General features: G+C 39.5%; 1 protein-coding gene across 1 annotated transcript; it reads right to left on the reverse strand.

The window, feature by feature from the left end:
- Positions 1–8,452: 8,452 nt before the first annotated feature.
- LOC113073046 (GDNF family receptor alpha-2-like) lies at positions 8,453–25,730 on the reverse strand. The gene is made up of 3 exons (XM_026245917.1): positions 25,707–25,730; positions 19,355–19,432; positions 8,453–8,963 (listed from the first exon to the last, which is right to left on the reverse strand). Exons 2-3 carry the CDS (start codon positions 19,395–19,397, stop codon positions 8,575–8,577), a joined length of 432 nt encoding a protein of 143 aa, XP_026101702.1. The 5' UTR covers positions 19,398–19,432; positions 25,707–25,730; the 3' UTR covers positions 8,453–8,574.
- Positions 25,731–26,694: the final 964 nt, after the last annotated feature.

Consider the following 26,694-nt stretch of genomic DNA (forward strand, 5'->3'; position numbering starts at 1 on the left):
GTGATTTATTTCCTGTGACTGCATGTGTGTGAATATTTTTACACTTGTGTGGTTAAATTAGCCTCTTCTAAGAAGTCCGGGAGTCCAGCGGGATTTAAGACCATGACCATGAAGTCTAAGCAACAAGACCATGAATCATTTACATAACTCCTGAAGGCACACTGAATTTAATAGCCATGTCACCTGACTCAAATAAGAGTCTACGACTGGCTTTTTCAACATTTAAGCTTAAGCCAAAGCTTCATCTGTATGGTAGCTTATTCAAAATGCTTTTGGACAATTTCAAAAGCTCAGATTAATATTATTTGTGTTCAGGTATGATATGTAAAAGTGTATGGAATGTATTAAAATGCACCACTAAACACTGGCTAACAAATAAATAATGCATTTATGTTAAAGTAAAAGATGAAAGCAACCAGGAGCTTTAATGATTAGAGGGATGTGGCCGCCAAAATGTTTTAAGGCCTTTTAAAGTAAGTAAATCCTACATAAAATCTTGAGATTAGCAATTGGCATGAGAACTGCCATTTATTGAGTGTACTTGTCCCATTACAACATTGCAGTTGGCCCATAGATAATATGCCATAGGGATGGATGAGGCATTAATGAATTAAATAAACTATCACTAACTAGTAAATTAGCACCAGTTTTTGTAAAATTACATATCCAGCAAAATATATTTTTCACTTGTGAACAATTAAATTATTTTATTTTAAACGTCCTTATTTGAAAGCACTTTTATAAAACTATGGGCCATTTGGTGTCTCTGGAAAATCCAGGATATCCTCCATAAGATACACTAAGATTACAAACAAAATGCCCTTTACAGATGACACAATGAATGACATATTCTCAGAAAGTTATTCAAGTATAACAATACATATGAGTTTGTTTACTGTATCCTCAGCCTGGTCCCTGCACTGAGTCAGTTCTGTTGTTGGATGTCCTCCAGTCTCCTGCTATGGGAAAGGCAAGGTGATTTCTGGAGGCTATGACAGATAGAAAGGGCAGCCAAAGTCCTCAGGTTAAAGTGTTTGAGGTCTAAGGGTTTGGAGCCCAATGGCCATACATCTAACAAGTGCAGGAGTTAAGGATGCATCATTTTATTTAGACGCTTTCCAAAAAAAATCGCCAGAAAGATTTTTTTTTTTTTTTTTAACACTTTTAAATAAAATGACAACAGCACTGTGGCATTTCATTTAATGCAATCTCTAGGTCTTGCAATTGAATTAAATAGTGTTTGTGACCCCCAGCTTGTTTTTAAGCATGAGTAAGAAGTTGGCTTTTAGAGCTGCTATTTCTTTCAGTGTATTTCAATGTTCGGGCAATCTCTTGCAGTCCCAGGTGACTGTTGATGAATGACACATGAACTGAGAGAGTTGAGCACAGGCTCAAAAGAGAATGTTTCATTTGACACAGCCCATCGATTTTCTCCTAGTTCACTATTCTAGGTTAATTACCATTCCCCACTCGATAAAACACCTATTCTACATGTTGCTAATAGACTGTTAGTGTTCACTGGTTGCATGATTGATCACTGATTTTTTTGTTCCTCTGACATTAAGTGATAAGACATTAAGGGTCAAGACATTGCAAGCTTGAATATACCGTATACTGATCAAACCTTATGGTCGATGTAGTGCTGCAAATGGCTGTCTGTCAGCGTTTGGGTCAATAATGAGCTTTTAATGGGTTGTGTGTCCTTGGCTATATACTGAAGATTACATATCGGTTACTTCTGTAGTGAAGTGTTTTTTGACCTCCTAAGGATTCAATCTCTAGCATGTTTTTGAGCATATGGATCTCCTGCTGATTCAATGTTTGTAATACATGTTGAAAATATGGATCACCTACTGATACAATGTCATTTATGTTGTTTCTATTTAGAGTTGACCTACAACAGCTACTCAGTAATAGTCAATAATAAAAGTAAAAGACAATTAATTGTATTATTTCTTATTCGTGTTTGCACTGTTGACTTCAGGGATTCTGCAAGTTGGTTTAACCGCATGACTCTGATTTGACAGAAATATTATTAAATATTAATAAGCAGTGAAATGGTTTCATTTATTTTTTCAAAGATTTTTTTTTTTTATTACTATTATTTTTTAATTTACCAATTTAACTTCTAAATGAGGCATTTATTTTCTTAATTATGATATCAGGGCAGTTATATTATTATGACATTGTCACGGTAGGAAATCCAGTGTTTCCTCCGTGTCATGTTTTGTTATTGTTTTTGTACTTACGTTGTCTCCATGTGCTCGTTTAGTTGATTGTCATCACCTGGGTGTTGATTGTCTCGCTCCAGCTGATCGTCATCATACCTCTGCTACTTATACTCACCTCGCTCTCTCTCTGTTGTCAGATCCTCTCTTATGTCTCCATGCACTAGCTGGATTACCGTCCTCCGTGTTTGTGTGCTGGTTTGGATTCGTGTTGTCGTCCGCGTGTCAGTGTTCCGGTCTGTTCCTGGTTCCAACCATTGACCACCTTCACCTGCACCGCTGACTTCACCATCCCGCTCTTCTCACACCACCGTAGACCTTCCTTGCCATTGCCTACACTCTGGACACTCTTTATCAATAAACAACATCTGATTGCCTGCAATTGCTTCCTCCTCTTTTATCTGTCGTTACAGTAGGATCTGACCATCATGGAAGCAGCAGGCGATCGCTCCCCATCTCATCTCGAAGAATTTCTGCAACGAGCTGTGGGTCGTATGGATCGCCAAGACAAGGCGATAGATGAGATGGGTCGAGCCTTCCAAGCAATGGTGACGAAGGTGTCCGAGCTCGTTCTCCAGACGCAACAACAACAACAATCGTCACCCGCTGCGCCTCCCACGCCACCCACACCGCCGATCGTCTCCGGGGGGATTTCCCAGCCCGAACCACGCCTCCCCATCCCGGAGAAATATGCGGGTGAGCCAGAGTTCTGTCGATCATTTCTGTCTCATTGTTCTCTGCACTTCGCCCTGCAGCCCCGCACGTTCTACACCGAGGAAATGAAGGTGGCATTCGTCTTATCTCTACTTACGGGAAGGGCTGCCCTCTGGGGGACGGCGGTGTGGGAGAACCAAGACAGCTGCTGTGCCTCGTTCCACGCACTTTCGGAAGAGATGAGACGGGTCTTCGACCGCTCCGCCGCCGGGAGGGAAGCGGCTTGGCTTCTCACGGACCTACGTCAGGGGGAAAGGTCCGTTTCCGATTATTCGATTGAGTTCCGCACCCTGGCGGCGGAGTGTAAGTGGAACGAGGAGGCGCAGTGGGATCACTTCCTGCATGGGTTGGCTGACCGCATCCAACAGGAGATCCGCGCCGTCGAGCTCCCCACTTCTCTCAACAGTCTGATTGACCTAACCATCAGAGTGGAGAATCGACTCGATCAAGCCACCAGACGGAGGGGGAGAGCAGTTCTCGCGAACAGACCGGAGGCTCAGTATCAGCGCTCAGATGTTGCGGTCAGCCCACCGGGAGATCTTGAACCCATGCAGGTGGGGCGAGCTCGGCTCTCCCGGGAGGAGAGGATCAGGCGGAGATCCCTGGGACTATGTTTATACTGCGGCAGTCAAGAACATCACATCCAGCGTTGTCCGGTAAAAGACCAAGCCCGATAGTAAGACGGAGGCTACTATCGGGTGGGATCTCTGCCAGAAAGACCTCATCTACATCGACACTCCTTCCGGTGAGTCTACGGTGGTCCACCCACGCACTCGAGCATCACGCCTTGTTGGATTCTGGGGCAGAGGGTAATTTCATGGACTTCCAGTTCGCTAGTAAGCTTAACATTCCTCTCACCTTCCTCAAACACCCCATTGCACCCTTTGCTCTCAATGGACACAGACTACCAGTCATCACTCAGACCACCTTACCTGTTTCCCTCACCACATCTGGCAATCATACTGAGGAGATATCATTTTACATTACGGACTCACCTCAATCCCCCATCGTTCTCGGTCACACCTGGCTTCAGAAACACAACCCCAGCATCAATTGGCGCCTTGGATCTGTGGTTAGCTGGAGCGAGGAATGTCATTTGTCTTGTCTTTTGTCTGCTGGTGTTAATGTTTCTGAGTCTGTGTTTCAGGGGGAAGCAGTGGATTTGGCTAGCGTGCCCGCGGAGTACCACGACCTGAAGGAGGTGTTCAGTAAGTCTCGTGCTGATTCTCTTCCTCCTCATCGTCCCTATGACTGTGCGATAGAGTTATTGCCAGGTACTTCTCCGCCTAAGGGCAAGTTATATTCTTTGTCTGTTCCAGAGACGGCGGCCATGGAGAAATATATATCCAGTTCTCTAGCAACGGGGTTTATCCGCCCTTCCTCTTCTCCAGCGGGGGCGGGGTTCTTTTTTGTGGGAAAGAAGGACGGATCCTTGCGACCTTGCATTGACTACCGAGGGCTGAACAACATAACGGTAAAGAATACCTATCCTTTGCCGCTTATGTCTTCAGCTTTTGAGAGGTTGCAGGGAGCGTCCGTTTTCACTAAATTGGACTTACGTAATGCTTATCATTTGGTCCGCATCAGGGAGGGGGATGAGTGGAAGACTGCCTTTAACACCCCTAGAGGCCATTTTGAGTACTGCGTTATGCCGTTCGGGCTAACCAACTCGCCGGCAGTCTTTCAAGCACTCGTTAATGACGTGTTGCGAGACATGGTCGATCTGTTCATATATGTTTACCTGGATGACATATTGATCTTTTCTTCGTCTCTCCAGGAACACGTGCAACACGTACGACGAGTGCTTCTGCGGTTGCTAGAGAATGGATTGTTTGTCAAGGCGGAGAAATGCGTTTTTCATGCACAGTCTGTTTCTTTTCTAGGACACATCATTTCGACTGAGGGTGTTCGCATGGATCCTGAGAAGGTTAAGGCTGTGGTAAATTGGCCATCCCCAGAGTCTCGCAAGGCCCTGCAGAGATTTCTGGGGTTCGCCAATTTTTACCGGCGTTTCATTCGCAATTTCAGCCAACTAGCCGCTCCTCTGACCGCCTTGACCTCCCCTAGTTTGACGTTCAGGTGGTCAGACGCAGCTGAGGCTGCGTTTGCCAAACTGAAAAGCTGCTTTGTTTCAGCTCCCATTCTCGTCACCCCTGATCGCTCACGTCAATTCATAGTGGAGGTCGACGCGTCAGAGGTGGGGGTAGGAGCAGTGTTATCCCAACGCGCATCCTCAGACGGAAAGGTGCATCCGTGCGCGTATTATTCTCACCGTTTATCTCCTGCAGAAGTTAATTATGACATTGGCAATCGAGAGTTGTTGGCAGTCAAACTTGCACTGGAAGAATGGCGTCACTGGCTTGAGGGGTCGGGTGTACCTTTCATTGTATGGACGGACCATAAGAATCTCGAATACATTAGAACCGCCAAAAGACTTAACTCCAGGCAGGCTCGGTGGGCATTGTTTTTCGGTCGTTTCGATTTTACACTTTCTTACCGGCCGGGTTCCAAAAACATCAAACCCGATGCTTTATCCCGTCTTTTTGAGCGTTCCGATCGTACTGCTACTCCCGAGCCCATTTTACCGGGGACCATCATTATCTCCGCGCTCAGGTGGGAGGTCGAATCGAAGGTGTTGACCGCCTTAGAAGGGGTAACGCCCCCGGCTCGTTGCCCACCGAACCGATTGTTTGTGCCGGAGAGGTTACGGTCAGACGTTCTCCAGTGGGGTCATTGTTCCAGTGTTGCTTGTCACCCAGGGGTTAGTAGAACTAGATTTCTGGTCAAGCAACGATTTTGGTGGCCTGGTATGGCTCGTGACGTCCACGATTTCGTCTTGGCTTGTTCAGTTTGCGCTATTGGTAAGACTTCCAATCGACCTCCAGATGGGTTACTCTTACCGCTGTCTGTCCCTTCAAGACCCTGGTCCCACATTTCGCTAGATTTTATCACCGCCCTCCCGCCCTCTAAAGGCAATACGGTGATTTTAACCGTAGTGGACCGGTTCTCGAAGGCGACTCATTTTATTCCCTTGCCCAAATTACCTTCAGCCAAGGAAACAGCGGTAGCTGTCATTGACCACGTCTTCCGCATACATGGCCTCCCGACAGACGTGGTTTCTGACAGGGGTCCCCAATTTGTGTCCAAATTTTGGCGAGAATTTTGTAAATTGTTAGGAGCGACTGTTAGTCTTTCTTCCGGGTTCCATCCCCAGAGCAATGGTCAAACCGAACGAGCCAATCAGGATGTCGAGAGGGTTTTGCGATGTTTGGTTTCCAATAATCCTTCGTCCTGGTGTCAGCAACTCTCAGTTGTGGAGTACGCACACAATTCTTTGCCAGTGTCATCTACGGGCATGTCTCCATTTAAGTGTAGTTTAGGGTACCAACCACCTAATTTTGTCAGTACGGAATCCGAGGTTTCGGTCCCCTCCGCACACGCATTAGTCCAGAGGTGTCACCGCACCTGGACCAGAGCTCGCAGAGCTCTGCTCCAGGCTAGGTCGCGCACCAAGGCTAAGGCCGATCGCCACCGGTCGAAGCCTCCCCGTTACGTCGTCGGTCAAAGAGTGTGGCTTTCTACCCAGAATATTCCTATGCGGTCCGTTTCTAACAAACTTGCTCCCAAATTTATTGGCCCGTTTTCTATTACCAAGATTATTAATCCGGTTACCGTGCGTCTTAGCCTTCCTCCGGCGTACAGGAGGATTCATCCCGTGTTCCACGTCTCCAAAATTAAATCGGTGATTTCTTCCCGTCTTAATCCGCCTGCTCCGGTCCCCCCCCCGCCTCGTCTCGTTAATGGGGAAACCACCTATTTGGTTAATCGTATTCTGGACTCTAGACGGAGGGGACGCGGTTTTCAGTACTTGGTGGATTGGGAAGGTTACGGTCCGGAGGAGAGGAGCTGGGTTCCTGCTCGGGACATATTGGATCACCACCTTATAGATGATTACAATCTACAGGTAAAGCAGGCTGGGAACGTCAGGTGACGTCCTAGGGGAGAGGGTACTGTCACGGTAGGAAATCCAGTGTTTCCTCCGTGTCATGTTTTGTTATTGTTTTTGTACTTACGTTGTCTCCATGTGCTCGTTTAGTTGATTGTCATCACCTGGGTGTTGATTGTCTCGCTCCAGCTGATCGTCATCATACCTCTGCTACTTATACTCACCTCGCTCTCTCTCTGTTGTCAGATCCTCTCTTATGTCTCCATGCACTAGCTGGATTACCGTCCTCCGTGTTTGTGTGCTGGTTTGGATTCGTGTTGTCGTCCGCGTGTCAGTGTTCCGGTCTGTTCCTGGTTCCAACCATTGACCACCTTCACCTGCACCGCTGACTTCACCATCCCGCTCTTCTCACACCACCGTAGACCTTCCTTGCCATTGCCTACACTCTGGACACTCTTTATCAATAAACAACATCTGATTGCCTGCAATTGCTTCCTCCTCTTTTATCTGTCGTTACAGACATGGTGTACACAAAAGAGGCATATCCAAGTCTTTTATTTATTTGTTTTTATGATAATATTTTATGTAATTATGGCATCAGGACAGTTGTGTCATCGTGACATTTGACTTTGTTTCCTACGAAAAAAATGTATGTGTATACTTTTAATTAAGAGACTAAACAACTAAGGAAATAAATAAAACAGGTATATTCAAGTCATTTAACTTTTTTAATTAAACTTTTTCTCCTAATTATATCTTGACAGTTTTATTATCCTAAAATTTTCGACTTTGTGGCCTAAAATTATCAATGTTAATTTGAATTAAAAAAAAAAAAAAAACATTAAATTAAAGTAATTTTATTTTATTGTCAAAATATTTTTTTTTCTTAGTTATGATATCAGGACAGACCTGTCATCCTGATATATTACTTTGTGGGATAAAAAATAATAATTAATAAATTTGAAATTAGAAAATAAAATAATAAATAAATGAATAAATGAACTATGGCTCTGTAAATACTGCTCCATCTGAAAGCATGTGAAAATACCACATGTAATAACATGTTTATACTCAAAAACCACCTCATAATGCCAGTCAAGTGTGTGAAATAAATACTTCTGTGAGATGATGTGGCTTCTTAAACAGAATAAGGCATACAACATATTTCATAGTATTACAGTTATAAAATAATTATATATAAAAACAAAAAAATCACATATTGTCATAGTCCTGTTTATTAGTCACGTTGCATCAATAAAAGCAGTTAAATCTTCTGTTTATTCAGCTACTGCTTTATGGTGTATTTAGAGTTTGGCCTCTGGCCTTCAGATGGAGATTTACTACTGATCACAGAACTGTGCTTCACTGAACGATACACATGATAATCACAGCTTCGCCTTGTCACGAATGGAATTTCATTCCGATTTATCGTGCAACCCTAATCTAGATTTAGAAATGAAAAAGTAATTTTGACAAAAGTCATTGTAGGTGTAAATAGATTTTTTTTTTATTGTATTTTTTTATAAATTAATAGATTCAGGTCAAGGGAGGGGTTAAATATCTTTGTCGTTGTTAGACCTTCAAATATTTCATAGAGCATGCATATATAAATCCTTTATCAAAAGTGTTAGCAAGCAGTCAGCCAATTTGTTACATTTCTGGTGCCGTGACCCAGATGAAATAACCTTACCTGCAGAGCGGATCTGAACGGCAGGTCCTCCTTAGCTCTAGACAGTTTGGTTTTGTCTTCTCCTCAAAAGAACACGCAGGCATGATGGTTTGCCGGCGACGTTCGGCACACGCTTTATCCCGACAGGAGCAGAAGAGCAGCGGGTAGCTAAATTCTGTTTGCACGCGGTCGAAGAACTGCCGCAGACCCCTGTGACAGCGCTTTCGGTTGCAGGGCTCCTGTGCTTGCTGAATTGGAGTTGCGGGGCTGCAGGTGGCCATGAGTGCAGTACGCTGTTTCTTGCAGGTGTCGTTGAGGTTGCAAGCTTTTGCCGCGTCCAGGCATGGATTGCAGTGCTTGCCCGTGTCAGAACACAGATTCCCTTTTGCAGTAGCGGAGTCCATAGCTGTTGGCACAGATAGAGGAGAGCAGTGAGGGTCGGCATGCTTGGTTAAACAAAGACAAGACAGATTCGAGTGAAAATACGTATTTAGATGTGTCTACTCAGGCACACAGGCGAAGCACTGTCAGGTAGCTTCAGCTTTTGAGCCTGCAAATGTCAGTGCACATGTATTCCTCTAATAGAGGTATTTTGCAATACTCGTACATGAAAATAATCAAGACAAGCACATTTATCAAATATTACCCTGGCTGTGCACGCATCCTCCAAATTAGCCTCTATTTACATCTCTGCTTGAAAACTATGACATTTTATGACCTTTTCTGACTTTTTGATAAGAGCTAGATCTCTAATAGCGTTTTTCATTCCAACATGCACAGGCGGCTTCATGCTAGTCAAGCTTTTGTCTTTTGAAGCATGTTTAATTAGATTTTATACCAAATGAGAACTGCTGGATAAGCCATTGTTAGACGTCTTGGGTGGTTCTTAGTGAAATAGTTCTTGATTGTCATTTAGAAGATAGTCTCAGTCTTTTCTGAGTTGAAATTCTTACTGAGATGGCTTTGCCATTGTCATGTTCCAGACTGAGACTGGTCACACTAGCATGATTTTGTGAATCATATTTAACTATCTACTTTTGGAAACACTCTTAGTCTAAAGGTTGTTAAGGCAATATTTACCCAGTGATATTTAACATGTTATGTTAGTCCTTTTGGTTTCAAGAAGTAGATAATTGTGAATGCTCTTTTACATTCAATTCTGTCCATTAGTGGAGCTGGATGCATATTTTTAAAAAAAACTGAACTGAATGATGTGGATGAATTTCGCTGAGCATTCCTGGAACTTGCATTTTTGTGTCTATTCTTTTTAGCGAATCAATGCAGTATAACCAATGTTTTATAAAATACAACATGGCAGTGCAAATGAACTAATCACCCTTATGAGTTCATTCTTTTTGGTGTATCTATAACATAAATTGTGACCATGTTTTAGTCAGATTCCCAAAAGTATGAAAACTATATTTTGGTGATTCACAAACATTCAGTCATTGTGGTCTTATTCCTTACAGATGGTGCTTAAAATCAAGTATTATCAGTGGAGTCTGATTTCTTTGTGTATCAAAAACATGCTGCACATCCTATGTATGAGCCAAAAGAAAGAAACCTATTTTGGTAAAAAAACAAACAAAAAAAACATTGTTGTATACTGCAATGAAGCAATCACATACAGAAAAACACATGGGAAATATTGTTGGGACAAATACAACTTTTTTGCCTGTGTGGGGTCTGGCAGCAGAGACACAGCCCCTGGAGACTTCCTTTATCTGTAATGAGTGTGTGTGTTCTGATTTATTCTAACCAGTGTGTTTTTTAAGGAGTCTTAACATCCCACCCCAAAAGAACACCGGCCAACACTTCCTCATGTTTCCAAAACTCATTATCTCATTTTGCATCTTAAAATACGCTGATAAAACTCACAGTTTGCAAAGGGCAAAACTGTTCAAGTGAAAAAAAAAGGAAAAGCTCTCAAGTCCTGCCAGAAGTGATAAATATTCTTTGCATATATGAACGCAATGGCCAATTAGCACTACGCCAGAGCTACCTTGTTATCTCTCTGACAGACAAGGTTTTTACAGTATCCTCGGCTCAAAGTTTCCTCGCTGCGCGCTCGCACATGTTTTATTAAAGCTGAGGGAATCAGGCAGGGGCTTCAAAACAGATCTCACTGAGGCCTCGCTTCTCACAAGGTCATGTAAGTGGAAAGTGTACCTGTCCGCTGATTGCCTCACTAGCAAAAACATCCCTGCTCTCTTGCCAGACAACCGCTCCTCACCCTTCTTTCCAAATGACTTATGACGCATACACAATCTCTTCTTCAGAAACCCCTGGAAGTCCTCAGACAAGGACTGTGTTCATCATACAGCCTGTTCTTAATGGAACTGATAAAAACAAATAAACTTAGTATGCATGTTTTGGAATCATAGCTCAAATATTTATGCTATAAAAAAAAATCTGGCTTCAATATTTGTATTATTAATATTTTATGTGCTAAATCAAAATAATCAAGTACAAAATTAAGACTGGGGGGAATATCCATAAGCCCTTGTGCTTTAGTAATTTAATTATATATTTTTGGTCAAAGTATGGTAGCTTAAGGGTACATGAAGTAATGCAAGTTTGAGTTCTCTTCAGTACTGCTACTGTTGTTGGTATTCGTTTTTCTTGCTGTTTCGAAGAGCAGTTTTATGTGAATTACTGGGGAGAAAATACCCAATAATTTCAAACGCTGCAGTATATATTGATTCCATACTGGTTAGCGGGCAATATTGGAATTTTTTTTATTGTATTATTATTTTTTTTTTTTTTTTTTTTAATGAATGCAGTTTTTACTATACTGTATTGTATACAAATGGATTGGTTAATATCTTATGTCTGGTAATTAAATCTGCAGTCGGTAACTTTTGACGCTCTAGCGGTTAATAAACAGAACTGCTTGCGTCTTGCAGAAGAAAACTGTAGCCGGATCTACTTCTCTCTTTTTATGTCTATGAAGAATCACAAAGGTACTGGGTTACTCCACTGTGGTACCCCTGAAGCAATCTAAAATAGTCCCAATATAAACACTTATTATAGGTGTACCCTAGTGATTCAGGACAGGCTAAAAACATGATTTGGAAAATGGATTCATGGTGTACTAGCTTATTATGTACATTTTGTAAATTTTGAACACAAATAAAGTTACGGACCGCAGCTCTGATTGGTTGTTTCTTAACAGGAGCGATGTATTTCTGCAGATGGCAATAGCACCACTGGGAGGAGCCAGAGGAGACTGATTTATTCTACTGTCAGGACATAATGACAGGTTTAACAAATATGTAAAAAAAATATATATTTTACAAAAGTTACCTACTGCAGCTTTAATTTGATCAAAAATACAGTATCATTGATCATTTTAATATGTCATTTCAGAATATAAGTCTTCATTTCTTTTTAAAAGAATACAATTCTTGTATTGATAGCCATTGAGAAATGTCTCTTTGTTCTGAATTGGGTCATAGATTCAAATCAGATTTTCTTTGATCTTTTGGCATGTAAGAGGTCATTGTACTATAAAATCATTCTGTGAGTTTCAGAGCCCAACACTACCTTGTTTCAGGTTCATTGCACCAGATGACAGACTGTTGAGAGTATGAATACAGTGATCTCATCATTGCAACTGCAGAGATCATAACTAACACTTATGTACATGAATAAGATATTCATTGTGCAGTGTAGAATGTATCATTGATAATAAAGTTGCGCTGTGTGATTCCAGCGATTATAGAGCATTCATTGATAGTTTCCTGTGTATAATTTAATCACATTTTAAAAAAACTGATTAGTTTCACTAAATTAAGGAAAACAACATGTTAGTCTCTAACTTGATCTACTGATGCAAAAACAGCAATAAATGATTTTGAGACAAAGAACATCTGACTTTACACAAACTCATTATGTGTTAAAAATCACTGCAGATGAGCTTTAGAATTACCGTGGTTACTATGTTGTGGTATTACTGTCAGTAATTGTTTGCACCGAAAGTGCGACTTATTTACCAAAGACTTATTTACCTTTGATTATACTGAGACATTCACATAGTTGAAAATAAATAAGCACTTTCCTAGGATTCGAATTAGGGTTGCATGATTAATTGAATTCGATTGCATTGCATATCTTTTACTGAAGCACAGTTCTGTGATCAGTAGTTAATCTCCATCCGAAGGCCAGAGGGCGCTTTATGCCCTGCAGGAGAAAGGAAATGAACGTCATTCCAAGGTTGTGGCTAGAAGGGTGTGGCGAGTGGGGCGGGGCCGAGAGGCGTGGGAACGAGGAGTGAGGCCAGGTGTAGTGATTGGAGATGAGCTACACCTGAGCCCCACCGCTAGTATCGAGTCCCACGTAGGAGATGGAAGGATATAAAACTGGAGTGACGACCGTGAAGGACGAGAGAGGACCAGGCCTGGGACATTATTTTAGGTTTTGGCTTTTATTTGTGCGCGTCAGTCGCCGTGAGGGGCTGACGCGCCGTTTTGTGTTTATTTCTGATTATTAAAATGAGTTTTGATTGTGCGCAGGTTCCCGCCTCCTTCTTCCCGATGAATATGGAGATTTGTGAATCGTTACAAAGGGATACCCGCTGCGGCCAGAAACAAACAATGAAGCCGTAGTTCACTCACAAGTTATGCAAAACACACTATTATGAAATCAATTAAATTGTTAAGCGATTATGACAGCAGGTTGCATTGCTTGTCAATGAACTACGGCTCTGTGTAGTAAATGCTGCTCCATCTGAACCCACTTCTGTATACCATCAAGCCTTTACCCGGCGAGTTTGAGTCGTTTAAAACATGCATTTGAAAAAAGCAACATGTGTCAAACAATCCAATATATACTGAAATATAACAAAAATTATAATAAGAAGAACTTCGATAAACCATATATTTTCATAGCCCTGTGTTTATTATTCACGTTGAATCACTGAAAGCAGTTTATTCTCCAGTGGGCGGTGCCAAAGATGCAATGCTGTAGAAATAGGCGTTTATCTGATTCTGCTCGTTTGCATTTTTACATCCTAAAGTGACTTTAATCTGAAATAAAATAAAAGCTGTTTTGGACTAACAAAGAACTTCTGAGCTCTGAAATGCAATTTTGAAATGAATTTTATAGTACAATGATGACCTCTCACATGTCAAAAGATCATCTCAATTCCTGACCCCTTTAAAGTGCTATCATTCACCTGAAACTTTCTTTTTGATTATTCATCACGCTCACCATAAACCAACTCCGCAAAATGTGATTATCATGCATCCGGCACCAGGTTAAAATAAAATTTAATCCATGCTCCTCAGAATCTTTTCTTGCTTTTAAATCCGCTGCCAATTGCAGAGCATAAACACTCTTTCAACATCACTCCCATCTTAGCTGGCTGTTCCACAGTAATCAATTGGAAACACTCATCGAAAGCATCCTTTAATGTTCCACTGTTCTCTCTATATAGTGTGGCCATTATTTTTATATATATATATAAAGTCCCTTTCTATTATCCTCTTATCTCCCATTCCTGTCTTGAGAATCTATCACACCAGTGTCCAATGACAATTCTTTAAAGAACCAAGCAGATGTGAGCGGTCATCTGTTCATTGACAAATGAACAGGAGATCCATGTAACAAGATGTCTGATTATTTTTATGTTATGAGTGTTTTTCCAGTCCTGCTTTAGAAGCGAAACGTGCGCTCAGAGGTGTGTTGTTTTGGTCCTGATATTCATCTTATCTCGTGTCAGAGGGAAAGGGTCTCTAACAAATCTTCAAGGAGAGCCAGCTTACGGAGGCTTTCGCCAGCGAGGGAAAAGAATTATGAAAGGAAAATATTTGATTATGTTTTGGCCTCAGCCCTGATGGGAGGAAATCTGCTGATTTTAGACTGCATCTCACACATTTTGCATTTGATTGAAGCGACTAGTCATATTTAAGGGAGACTAGGTAGTGTGAAAACGTAAAATTTGTTTTATAATTCAATTTGTGATCAGAGATCTGGTGTAATCTGAATCAGCATGTATTTTTATATATAACATATGCAACTGTAAAAAAAAAAAAAAAAAAAAAATCCTTCCTTCAAATTGCTCACATACTGTAAATTTGAGTGCATTTTCATTTCAAGATGCAATGAATGTGAGGATTTGAACATTTCTGTATAGACTTTGCTTAAGGCAGTTGTTGAAGTGTACGGTAATAATTTGAGCATTTATTCATGTGTTACATGTGCTTTTTATCGTCGCATACTGGCACTTTAGAAGTAACTCACAATCTATGTGCATTATGCAAATATTCAAGGATCAGTGCCGCCCTGTGTATTCAGGTCACTTAGTAGATTATTAATACAAACACCATCTCGAGTGTGCTTGTTAGTCCATGTATTTAGTCTTTTTTTCTTATGCTTGCAGAAAAGCTATTTAGAGGGTTCAGATTTGATTTCACAAACCTGTAAATGAGTGTTTCTTCAATTACAGGCACATGTGTATCCCCGGGGTAGCCTTTTATTAAAACGAACACCTTTTTTATTTATTTATTTTTGTTGTTATATGAAGTCGCTGTAGAATTCTTGGAAAAATCTCACTAGGCTTTCCTAATTTATTTTTGCTGCTTATAAAGGTCCTTGACTTTTATGCTTGAAATATGAAAATCCATCACAAAATACTAATTAGTAGTAAACAAGAAGGAATAAACAGAGAAAAAAAAATAATCATTGTGAATTGTTATTTAGATACTGTTGTAGTAGCCTATTTATTCATATTTTGACTTGGCTTCTTCATTTACATTTAATTTAGTTTTAATATTTTTTTTACTAGTATTTTTGTTAGTTTTTATTTTAAAAACATCTATTTTAGGTAAATAAATAAATAAATCAGTTTTAGATTTAATCATTTTAATACTTTAACTTATACTTATGTTAGTCTCTTTATATATATATAGGAGTTAGCATTTTAATTTTCATATTTTTAACATTATTTATTTGTTTGTATTCAGAATAAGTACAATTACACATAAGAAAGGTAGCACAGGTTTCTGGCATTTTATCACAAAAACAACTTAAAATTTTATTTTCAGCACTGAATACTTATAAATAAATAAATATTCACTGAAGAAGCACCCAGAATTAGTATAGGTATACAAGGAATTGGCTCTGAAATAAGCTGCATAAAATAAAACTTAACATGAAGCAAATTCACATTTCATGATGTGTTTTTCTTACGTGGGAATATAAAAGGGCAGAACAGCAAAACGGGTGTAAGACAAATACTGCAGAAATAATTGAAACTGTCATGCTTCTCACGCAACACCTCCTTGCCTATAACATATGAAAGCATTTTCTAATAGTGCATTTACTACCTATATGTACCTGACATGCCAAATAATTCTCAATATGACTGCATATATGCCTGTACATAGTCTAAAGCATCTGCAACCTGTAGAGATGGTTTTTCAGATGGCCTCCTAGTCGGTTTTATATAAGGCTACAGATTACCTCTGCTGTGATTGAAGAAATGAGAAACGGGAACAGTCGCATAAGGAATAGGAAACAATTTTTTTTTTTTTTTGTGGCTGTGTGGTGGATAGCTTTTGTTAAAAGCCGTCAGCGAGACCGCAGCATGAGTTTGATTTTCTATTTATTTGTTTTCTGTTTACCTTTTCACCAAAAGCCCTGCCAACTGGTTTCTGCCTCCCATAAACCCTATTCCAGCAGCCAACTTTTGGATACTTAAAGGTCCTATGACATGAAAATTTCACTTTCTGAGATTTTTTAAGATTAATATGAGTTCCCCTAGCCTGTATATGGTCCCCAAGTTTCTAGAAATTTGAATCGGTGTAAATTGAGATTTTTCTATCTTTCTCTGCCTTTGAGAAAATGGAAGCTCAATCAGGCTGATCTTGAATCTCCTCGTTGTGACGTTGCAACGAGAATTGTTACCACCCCTTTCTCTGCTTTGCCCGCCCAAATATTTACATATAATTCAGCACAGGCGTTACAAACAGACTTTTATGATATGGATTCGACAGCACCGGCACAAACAGTGAGTAACAGTGTTCATTAATGCCTGATCTGTGATCAGTGATTTCTGATGTGTAGCTAATCATTCAAGTTCACACAGACTTTCTTTCTAAATCGTTTAATACTGATGCATCAGTGAATCAAGCCAGTGACTAAACGATCAACTTCGCGTTGTTTCTCTTAGTAGCATGAAACAAATCTGTTATTTAAATTGTGATTTAACTACAGAGAGCGATCAAAGAAAGCTCACTTTTTTTCCGGAGCTGTTACACATCGCGAGTATATCTGCACACTTGCCCAATCTGCCGTTACAATGAATGACGCTGTTATGCTGCACAACGGAGCTCTTACTGTATTCATGTGTTTGCTGTTAGCTGTGGTGAAAGCATTTTGTGAGATAACGCGTTGCAATAATGACGAGATCACTGCATCCATGCGATAAACAGACTCTGTCTACTCAATGCTCATCACTGCAGCCTTTCATGTGATGGGAAAAGATCGAACATTTTTTTATATAATCCACATTTCCACGATTCGTTAATCTCGACAGCTGTAATAGTAAAAAAAAAATAAATAAAAAAAATAAAAAAAAAAATATATATATATTTATTAGGGGTGTAACGGTTCACAAAATTCACGGTTCGGTTCGATACGATACACTGATGTCACGGTTCGGTTCGGTTCGGTTCGGTTCGATACGTTTTAGATACAGCAAAATGTAAAAACATCTCAACTTTTCAGAATGCCGCAAGCGCACCGCGGGTCATGTGACAAGAACCAACCAATCAGCTTCATCCTTTCCCGTAACAACGTTGAGAGCTCAGCCAAGATGAAGGAACAGCTGATCATAGTTGTATATGGATTGCAATTTTGAAATAAATTCAGTAGCAGAGCTACTGCAAGCGATTTTAGAGCTGCAAATCCATTTATCCTTCGCTGAAATTTCCGCGTCTCATGGAGAGAGCACGTCATTGTTGCTTAGCAAAGACAGACGCCTCATGAGCGCTTCTGCCCGAGCGCTTTGGAAAGGAGGAGAAAGACGCGCTTAGCGTTTTCCATGCGTTTTTAGGCACGATATGTGAACGGCCCCTAAGGCGCTCGCTCACTCAGCACGCGCTGAAGGCTCGTTGCAAAATGTCTAATGCATTTAACAGACCAGAAATATAAGATCCTAAAATAACCAACAGGTCTGGTGTTTGGGTTGGATTCCCTGTAAGCTATAGTGTCTAAATGCTGCAGGGATAGTTTGCTGCGTGCATGTTTCTCCTTTTTTTCGTCTTTTCCCAGATAGTACTGACGCATATATCCCAGATATTCCTGCTGGTTTTTTTTTTTTTTTTTTTTTGTAATCCCGCTGGTGTACCCTGTCATGTTGCAGATGCGACATACCGTTGTTTTTTTATCCACCACTCTCTTGCCATCACCATTACAGCTTAAAGGGAATCCAAAGTGCACCCAAACACCAGACCTGTTGGTTATTGGAGGATCTTCTCATTTCTAGTCTGTTAAACGCATTGGCTATTTTGCAACGAGCCTTCAGCGCGTACTGAGTGAGCGAGCGCCTGCTGAGTAGCCTAACATAAACATATAAGATGGTGTTTTTTTCTTCTTCGGGAGTGTCAGGGGCGTTGCCTGTTACGTTGTTTGGGTTATTGGGCTACCTTGTTGAACGCATATCATTATATTTCTTTCTCTCTCTTTTTTTTTTTTTTTTCAAATATAATTAATTACTCCAACGAACCGTTCGGTATACATAATGCGTACCGCGTACCGAACCGGAAGCGTCGTACCGAACGGTTCAATACGAATACGCGTATCGTTACACCCCTAATATTTATATATATATTTATATATATAACGTTATATTTGAGAGGGGTTCCACATGAACGCATTTCGAATGCAACGATGTCAGCCAATCACAACAGTTGTGGTTTACTCGGAGTCTCACAGCAGACACGCCCCTTCTAACAGAGCATTCAAGCCAGAGGGCTAATATCAGGATCTAAAAATGCTTTTTATTTCTAAATTTTAAATGTAAAAATCATATTAACAATATAAGTACACCTAAGAGAACATTAAAAAGCATTTAAAGATAAGGAAATTATCCATGTCATGGGACCTTTAAAGCACTCCCAGATAATGAAAGTGCTGTTTATCCCATGTAATTGTATTTTCCCCATTTATTACATTATATTTGCTCGTTTTAAAAGCTATATTTACTTTTAATTCTTAACAATAATTAATAGATTCTATAGTAATTCATTAATATATTATTTATTAAGTAATTTACATAATTATTTTGTAAAGTAGCCTGCTTATATAATTTTATTTAAAAAAGCACAAAATAAATGTAATATAATCGCAATGCATCATGATATTGAATTTAATTGAATCGTTGACATGATAATCATAATTGAAATTAATTGTAAAACCAGTGCTGATTCACACCCCTAGGACACATACTATTTTTAAAATACACAGTCTGGATCCACAAAAAAAAAAAAAAAAAAAGACTTCTGGGTGTGTTGACACTGAAGCATTAGGCATATGCAAGCAATAGTTCTTTTCACTGTTGATTGGATACTATTGGACATTTTTATCATGCTGAATGTACCAATAAAACATTAATGCAACACAGCAAACGGTAGTTCTGTAGAAATAAATAAATCAATAAATAAAAACTGTCTGAGAGTATGAGAAGATGAATGGATATAAAGGATAGTGCTAACCTTGAACAGGAAAAAAAAAACCTGGGCTTTCTTTAACCGCTGAAAAAAACAGAAAAGCTCTTAAGATGTCTTCACTTACCAGATATAATGGAGGCAAGTCTAAACTCATCAGAGAGATGCATTGGTTCATATGGGGAGGTCTCATACAGTTCTTCTCCTTCAAAATAACACAAAAACAGAGAAATATTAGATATTAGCATTGTTTGGGTTTTGCAGGAATATAATGTTCTGGTTAGGACAGGGCATACGGGTTAATTTATAAGTATTTTTCAAATACATCTACGGTACATCTTGCAAAGGTTATAAAGACAAATACAAATTCTTTAATACAAGATTCCTTAAAATAATGTTTTCAAAAGGCCAGACTCCTCTAAAATCTCACACTGTTTTAAGTACACACTCTCAAGAATTACAGCTGAGCAGTCTTTTGTCCAGATTTGTACTGGCCAACAATCATAAATTAGGTCCCCGGTGTTGCATCCCATTGGATGTTTCCAGAAAGTCTGCTGTTTTCTAATCCAAGGCCTTGAGCTGGAGCCCACAAAGAAGTGCAACCAATCTGCTAACTGGTCCCAGCAGAGGACACGCTATAAACAATGAAAGCTGTGACACTAGACCTTCAACAGACTTATGTGAGGCTCTCAGATAAAGACTTCCAGCTGTCTAGCTCTTTAATGTTTTCCTTTGAGATCAACAGAAAAAGTTTCTGTTGGGTGATTAGCACAGATTCTCCAGACAGATTAACACATGGTGCTTATTTGGGAAATGTAGGATTGAATGTGCGCTGTGTCATGCACCTATTCTAGCAGTCTGCTTCTAATCTGGTGGGATTCAGGCTGATTAATATAATTAAAGTGATAGTTCATAAAAAATTTATTAAATTCTGCCATTATTTACTGATCCTCATGTTCCTCGTTCCAGACTTATGACAGCCTGCTGCACTATATATATATACAGTATTGTTCAAAATAATAGCAGTACAATGTGACTAACCAGAATAATCAAGGTTTTTAGTATATTTTTTATTGCTACGTGGCAAACAAGTTACCAGTAGGTTCAGTAGATTGCCAGAAAACAAACAAGACCCAGCATTCATGATATGCACGCTCTTAAGGCTGTGCAATTGGGCAATTAGTTGAAAGGGGTGTGTTCAAAAAAATAGCAGTGTCTACCTTTGACTGTACAAACTCAAAACTATTTTGTACAAACATTTTTTTTTCTGGGATTTAGCAATCCTGTGAATCACTAAACTAATATTTAGTTGTATGACCCCAGTTTTTTAAAACTGCTTGACATCTGTGTGGCATGGAGTCAACCAACTTGTGGCACCTCTCATGATTCTTTAACAACATTCCAGAATTCATTCACATTTCTTGGTTTTGCTTCAGAAACAGCATTTTTGATATCACCCCACAAGTTCTCAATTGGATTAAGGTCTGGAGATTGGGCTGGCCACTCCATAACATTAATTTTGTTGGTTTGGAACCAAGACTTTGCCCGTTTACTAGTGTGTTTTGGGTCATTGTCTTGTTGAAAACCATTTCAAGGGCATGTCCTCTTCAGCATAGGGCAACATGACCTCTTCAAGTATTTTAACATATGCAAACTGATCCATGATCCCTGGTATGCGATAAATAGGCCTAACACCATAGTAGGAGAAACATGCCCATATCATGATGCTTGCACCTCCATGCTTCACTGTCTTCACTGTGTACTGTGGCTTGAATTCAGAGTTTGGGGGTCGTCTCACAAACTGTCTGTGGCCCTTGGACCCAAAAAGAACAATTTTACTCTCATCAACCCACAAAATGTTCCTCCATTTCTCTTTAGGCCAGTTGATGTGTTCTTTGGCAAATTGTAACCTCTTCTGCACATGCCTTTTTTTTAACAGAGGGACTTTGCGGGGGATTCTTGAAAATAGATTAGCTTCACACAGACGTCTTCTAACTGTCACAGTACTTACAGGTAACTCCAGACTGTCTTTGATCATCCTGGAGGTGATCATTGGCTGAGCCTTTGCCATTCTGGTTATTCTTCTATCCATTTTGATGGTTGTCTTCCGTTTTCTTCCACGTCTCTCTGGTTTTGCTCTCCATTTTAAGGCATTGGAGATCATTTTAGCTGAACAGCCTATCATTTTTTGCACCTCTTTATAGGTTTTCCCCTCTCTAATCAACTTTTTAATCAAAGTACGCTGTTCTTCTGAACAATGTCTTGAACGACCCATTTTCCTCAGCTTTCAAATGCATGTTCAACAAGTGTTGGCTTCATCCTTAAATAGAGGCCACCTGATTCACACCTGTTTCTTCACAAAATTGATGACCTCAGTGATTGAATGCCACACTGCTATTTTTTTTAACACACCCCTTTCAACTAATTCAACTAATTGCCCAATTGCACAGCCTTAAGAGCGTGCATATCATGAATGCTGGGTCTCATTTGTTTTCTGAGAATCTACTGAACCTACTGGTAACTTGTTTGCCACGTAGCAATAAAAAAATATACGAAAAACCTTGATTATTCTGGTTAGTCACATTGTACTGCTATTATTTTGAACAATACTGTATAACTCTACCTCTCATTCCATCCTGATGATCCGATATAGCTATTCGCATCTCAGCTTGTCTAACAGACATTTCTTCCTGGATGATGGACCATCACCTTCAACTCATCCTTGCCAAGACAGAACTGCTTGTGATTCCAGCAAACCCGTCGTTTCATCACAATTTCACCATCAAGTTAGGCACATCAACCATAACACCTACAAAAACAACTAGAAGCCTTGGTGTTATGATTGATTGCTAAAACTGTCCGATCCTGCAGATTTGCTTTATTCAACATTAAGAAGATCAAGCCCTTTCTTTCAGAACATGCTGCACAACTCCTTGTTCAAGCTCTTGTTCTGTCCAGGCTGGACTATTGCAATGCCCTCTTGGCAGGTCTTCCAGCCAATTCTATCAAACCTTTACAATTAATTCAGAACGTGGCAGCAAGATTCATTTTTAATGAGCCAAAAAGAATACATGTCACACCTCTGTTTATCAATTTGCACTGGTTTCCAAAAGCTGCTCGTATAAAATTCAATGCATTGATGTTTGCCTACAAAACTACCACTGGCTCTGCACCCATCTTCCTAAATTTGTTACTTCAGACTTATGTGCCCTCTAGAAGCTTTTTTTTTTTTTTTTTAAACAATCCATAATCAGATTTTCAGTTACAGTAAATACATAAGGATCATTCAATTCACCCTGATTGAATTGTACTATTTATTTATTAAATGGTTTAAATCTTTTAAAGGCTTAATTTTTGAGTGTGTACAGACATAAAAAAAAAATGTTTTGAATAATGTTGGTACCCATTGACTTCAGTAGTATGAGTTGTTTTAAAAATTGCAAGTTTATCTGTCACACCTCTGATTTAATAACTTGCAATTCTGAGTACAAAAGTCATAATTGTGAGTTTTATTGCTCAGAATTGCAACAATTGCGAGAAAAATGTTGATGCATACTCTGAAAAATGAACTGCATATTTTTCTCCCAATTGCAAGTTTATATCAATGTATATAGAATTGTGTGATAAAAAGAAATTGCCTTTAATTTATTTATTTATATTTTTGTGGTGGAAACAGGCTTCCATAGAAAGTCAGTGGGGTTCCATGTGGATTGTATGAATCAGATGAGACATTCTTTGCATGTAAAACCTTTAAATGTATTAGAATCAAATTTTTTTAAGAAAGTAAATGTATATGGGTTTGGAATGACATGAGCTCATCCTTAAGTTTACCAAATTTATTGGTGAACTATCCTTTTAAATGGGAATTTTAAAAGGGCTTAATGGGTTTGAATCAGTTTTCCAGTAAAAATGGGTTTACATTTATATTTTTTGAAGGAACGATGAAGATCACATCAGTTACAGATTGAATTAGTCAAGCTGTAAATAATGACTTGTGTGCATTGGCTGGCCTTAAGTGCCATACTGTATGCCGGTCATAGCTCCACATTATGATGCCAGGTGGCCCCGTCATCCTAGAATGCTTCTCAACATCATCATCATCATCCCCAGCTTGTGTGTCCCTATTCCAAGCCCATTGGGCTCAGAGGGCCCTTTGGTCTCGGCAGTGTCTTTGTGTGCAACCCAAATGTACCTCTGGCTGGCAATTATTTTATGGGATCATCCTGGATCAAGAATTTATCTGCTGTGTCACTGTAGCTCTCCGCTGTCCGCCTCCCAGCTCTGCTGCTGCTGTGTGGCCACCTTTATGTTCTGTTCCTCAATGAGTTAATCCTGCACACACAGCCTTAATCTCTGCAGAACCAGCCCGCAGTGCCTTGTGCAGGGAAAATACTGGCAAGTTCCAGAGGGGGAACCGCTAGTGGCATAAAATAAGTGGCCACATAAATCTCGGGATAGAGGCGTTTGTCCCCCGTCATATTTGTGGAGTGTACTAGGCATGTATTTAGCATAAATTAGGTGAGTTTAATCTTCAAAACTTGATCCTGCCGAGAGTTTTCAGCAGGACATTACAGAGCACAGATGCTGGCATGATAAATGCAAAAGACTGTTATTGGCCGCGAGTTAAACAAGTAAGCAGATTTAACAATTCAGAGAACACAAACGGATACTGACATCGTCCTTGGCACTGACTTTGTCTGTTGCACTGTGAAAAAAAAATTGCTGTGACTTGAAGGGTTCAACAGATGGAGAGCATTCCCAAGATACTGAAATTACACTCGGCATTGGGATGCTGGAAAGACTTTAAATGTGTGAACTGCCATATTTTAGAGTCATACAATTGACCTATCAGGATTTTTACACTATTGAGGGGATTTTTTTAGACGTTATTTCTAAAAATGTAAGATAACATCACAGACGACTTTGCAGCCGCTGTAAATGACATCATGACTGGCTGATGCCAAAACCAGAGTGCTCACGATCCAAAACCCTTTGTTTGTCTCTATCCCGAGGGCAGCAGATCTAAACATATAAATCCAAAGTTCTGTCATGAAAACTTTAGATGGCGCAGGACGAAAACTCAATCTGACATAATGACATCATTATTCACATGGCACAGCTGATTGGTCTTTTTCGTATCCACAGCAAATGTTGCAACTCGCTTCAGAAACCCTCCGCCTTCCCCAGCTCCACCTGTATAGATCTGCTACGGGGTAATTTCATGTATATAATATGTGCAGCAGCAATATTTCTTACATGCTCACAGCGGTATGTCTATGCAGTTGCAAGTCTCTGTACTTGCTCTGCCACAGCAGCAGTAGCAGTGTAGCAGATCTGTTCTGCCAAGACCAAACACATTAACATTGTCATGTACATTACCATGCTTAACTGTCAGAGAGTTGTCACAACAGAACTGAATTTCATTATACCGCCCTCCCAAAAGAATCAAGAACTGCTCAGAACATTTACAGTGTTTTAGATTATTTAATAAAAAAACAGAACCATTTTTTTTTTTAAAAAGCTGAGAAAATAAGAGAAGATTCAGAATGAATCAGAGCATAGATGACGTAGATTTAGTCGATCAGCAGCCCCAAAGCTTGCACAGTCCTATACCACTTCCTGGATCAACATTTCATTTAATAACATTAGGTTATTTATTAGTTATTTTACATATGCATCTGCTTACAAATACGATCACTTGTTTCTGCTTCTTCATTGTATTTTGATCCAGAAATGTAGTACTTTTTCAGAAGATGTGTACTAGTGCCTACTACCATATAACAGTGAATGCCAGAAAATGTCATCAAAAGTGAGGCAAGCGTTGTTTAATAAAACATGGAATGATGATGTTTCAATGATTAAATCTAATTAATCACAAAATAAATTTGATTGTGAAATACCCACAAAAGTTTATTTGAAAGTAGCAAGTAGACATTAAGAATTGTAGCTTTAGAAATAATTATTCAGTTTGATTCAACATAAAATTTATTACACAAACATTTAGGGCTCTATCATACACCTGGTGCAATGCAACGTCAGGCCCGTTGCAAGTGTTTTTTGCTAGTTTCAGGCCAACGCAGTTAACATTTTCATGTCCTGTGCCATGTTGTTTTAATTGCAAATGCATTTGCAGCCATTCATGCGCTTATGGGCGTGATGGTCTGAAAACGAGGTGTGTTCAGGCACATTGCTATGTTGAGGTGTAACGGAGGCCAGCAAGTAGATGCTGTGCTGGTAAACCTCACTCCCCTGATCTCAACAGACACGCTAGCGACTGATGCTAGAGGCTGCTGTCTTTAGCCTCGTTGTTAGTGTGTCCGCCTCCCATGCTGGAGACCCACTCAGAACAAGAACGAGGTGTGGCAGTGAGGACCTCGGAGAGAGGTGTTACAGGGCCAACCGAAACAGACTGTGCATAAAAATAAAAATGCCTACATTGTCATACTGGATAATCATTGCATGTGTCAGAATTAGGTTACCTATTTACTCATGTAAGAGCAGCTCCCTTTCATCTCTGGATTGTTCTGTCTTTCTGCTTGCAATCTCCGCCATGTAAATAGCACATCTGCCATGGCACAAGTGCAACTGGTTCTTAAAGGGAAAGGGAGATGAGACTCTGATTGGTTTATTGCACGTTATGCCCAAAACACACCCATTACTCATTAAGACAATAGGAACAACCCTTTTAGACCCTTTTAGTTTTTCTTGTCATTAAAGTAGCATAAGTGGATTTGGACATACCCTGAGTGCACCTGCATTGTGTGCTTTAGACCCTGCATAAACTCATAAAAGAAGATATTGTTACCAATCATCTTTAAAATACCTTCTTTTATGTTTCACAAAGGAAAGGTTTGAAGAGACATGAGGGTGTGTAAATGATGACATTATTATTATTATATTATTATTATTTGGAGGGAGGTGAACTGTCCTTTTAATATTTTTATTTTTATCATTATAATTTTAATTAAATATTTTAATCTTTTTTTATATATAACTAATTAACACGTTAAATTGACAGCCCAATATAATATAATATAATATAATATAATATACAAAACTCTTTATTTTTATTCTTTTCAACAGCAAGAATAAACGTTTGTCCACATCGTGATATAGACGTGGGGGTACGATGTATGATTCTTAACTTTTATAAAGAATATCTCTTTGGATTTGAGTCTTGCAACTTTACAGATCTTCTTTATGCACCAAGAGCTTGTAACACTCCAAAGAGAAAGAAAAAATATATATTGCATCATTCGACCCCTTTAAATAATGATTCATTAGATGAATTCATTAGCACATTATGCAATTAATTAGATTTTACTTTGAATTGCTTGACAGCCCTAATACATTGCTGGTTTTGAAAGGCTGTAAATGGAGAAAGATGGGCAAACTGACTACTTAGCCTGCCAAACAATGACCTTGGAAAAAACAACCTGATTTATACTCTTCTGTGGGCTGCAATAA

Source organism: Carassius auratus, unplaced genomic scaffold (genome assembly GCF_003368295.1).
Source record: "Carassius auratus strain Wakin unplaced genomic scaffold, ASM336829v1 scaf_tig00011280, whole genome shotgun sequence".
Classification (NCBI taxonomy): domain Eukaryota; kingdom Metazoa; phylum Chordata; class Actinopteri; order Cypriniformes; family Cyprinidae; genus Carassius; species Carassius auratus.

Excerpts from the sequence above, each read along its gene's own strand:
- LOC113073046 (XM_026245917.1), bottom strand. The coding sequence starts at position 19,397 with ATGCATCTCTCTGATGAGTTTAGACTTGCCTCCATTATATCTG. Across the intron at positions 8,964-19,354 it reads ACTTGCCTCCATTATATCTG|CTATGGACTCCGCTACTGCA; the intron begins GTAAGTGAAGAC and ends CTGTGCCAACAG.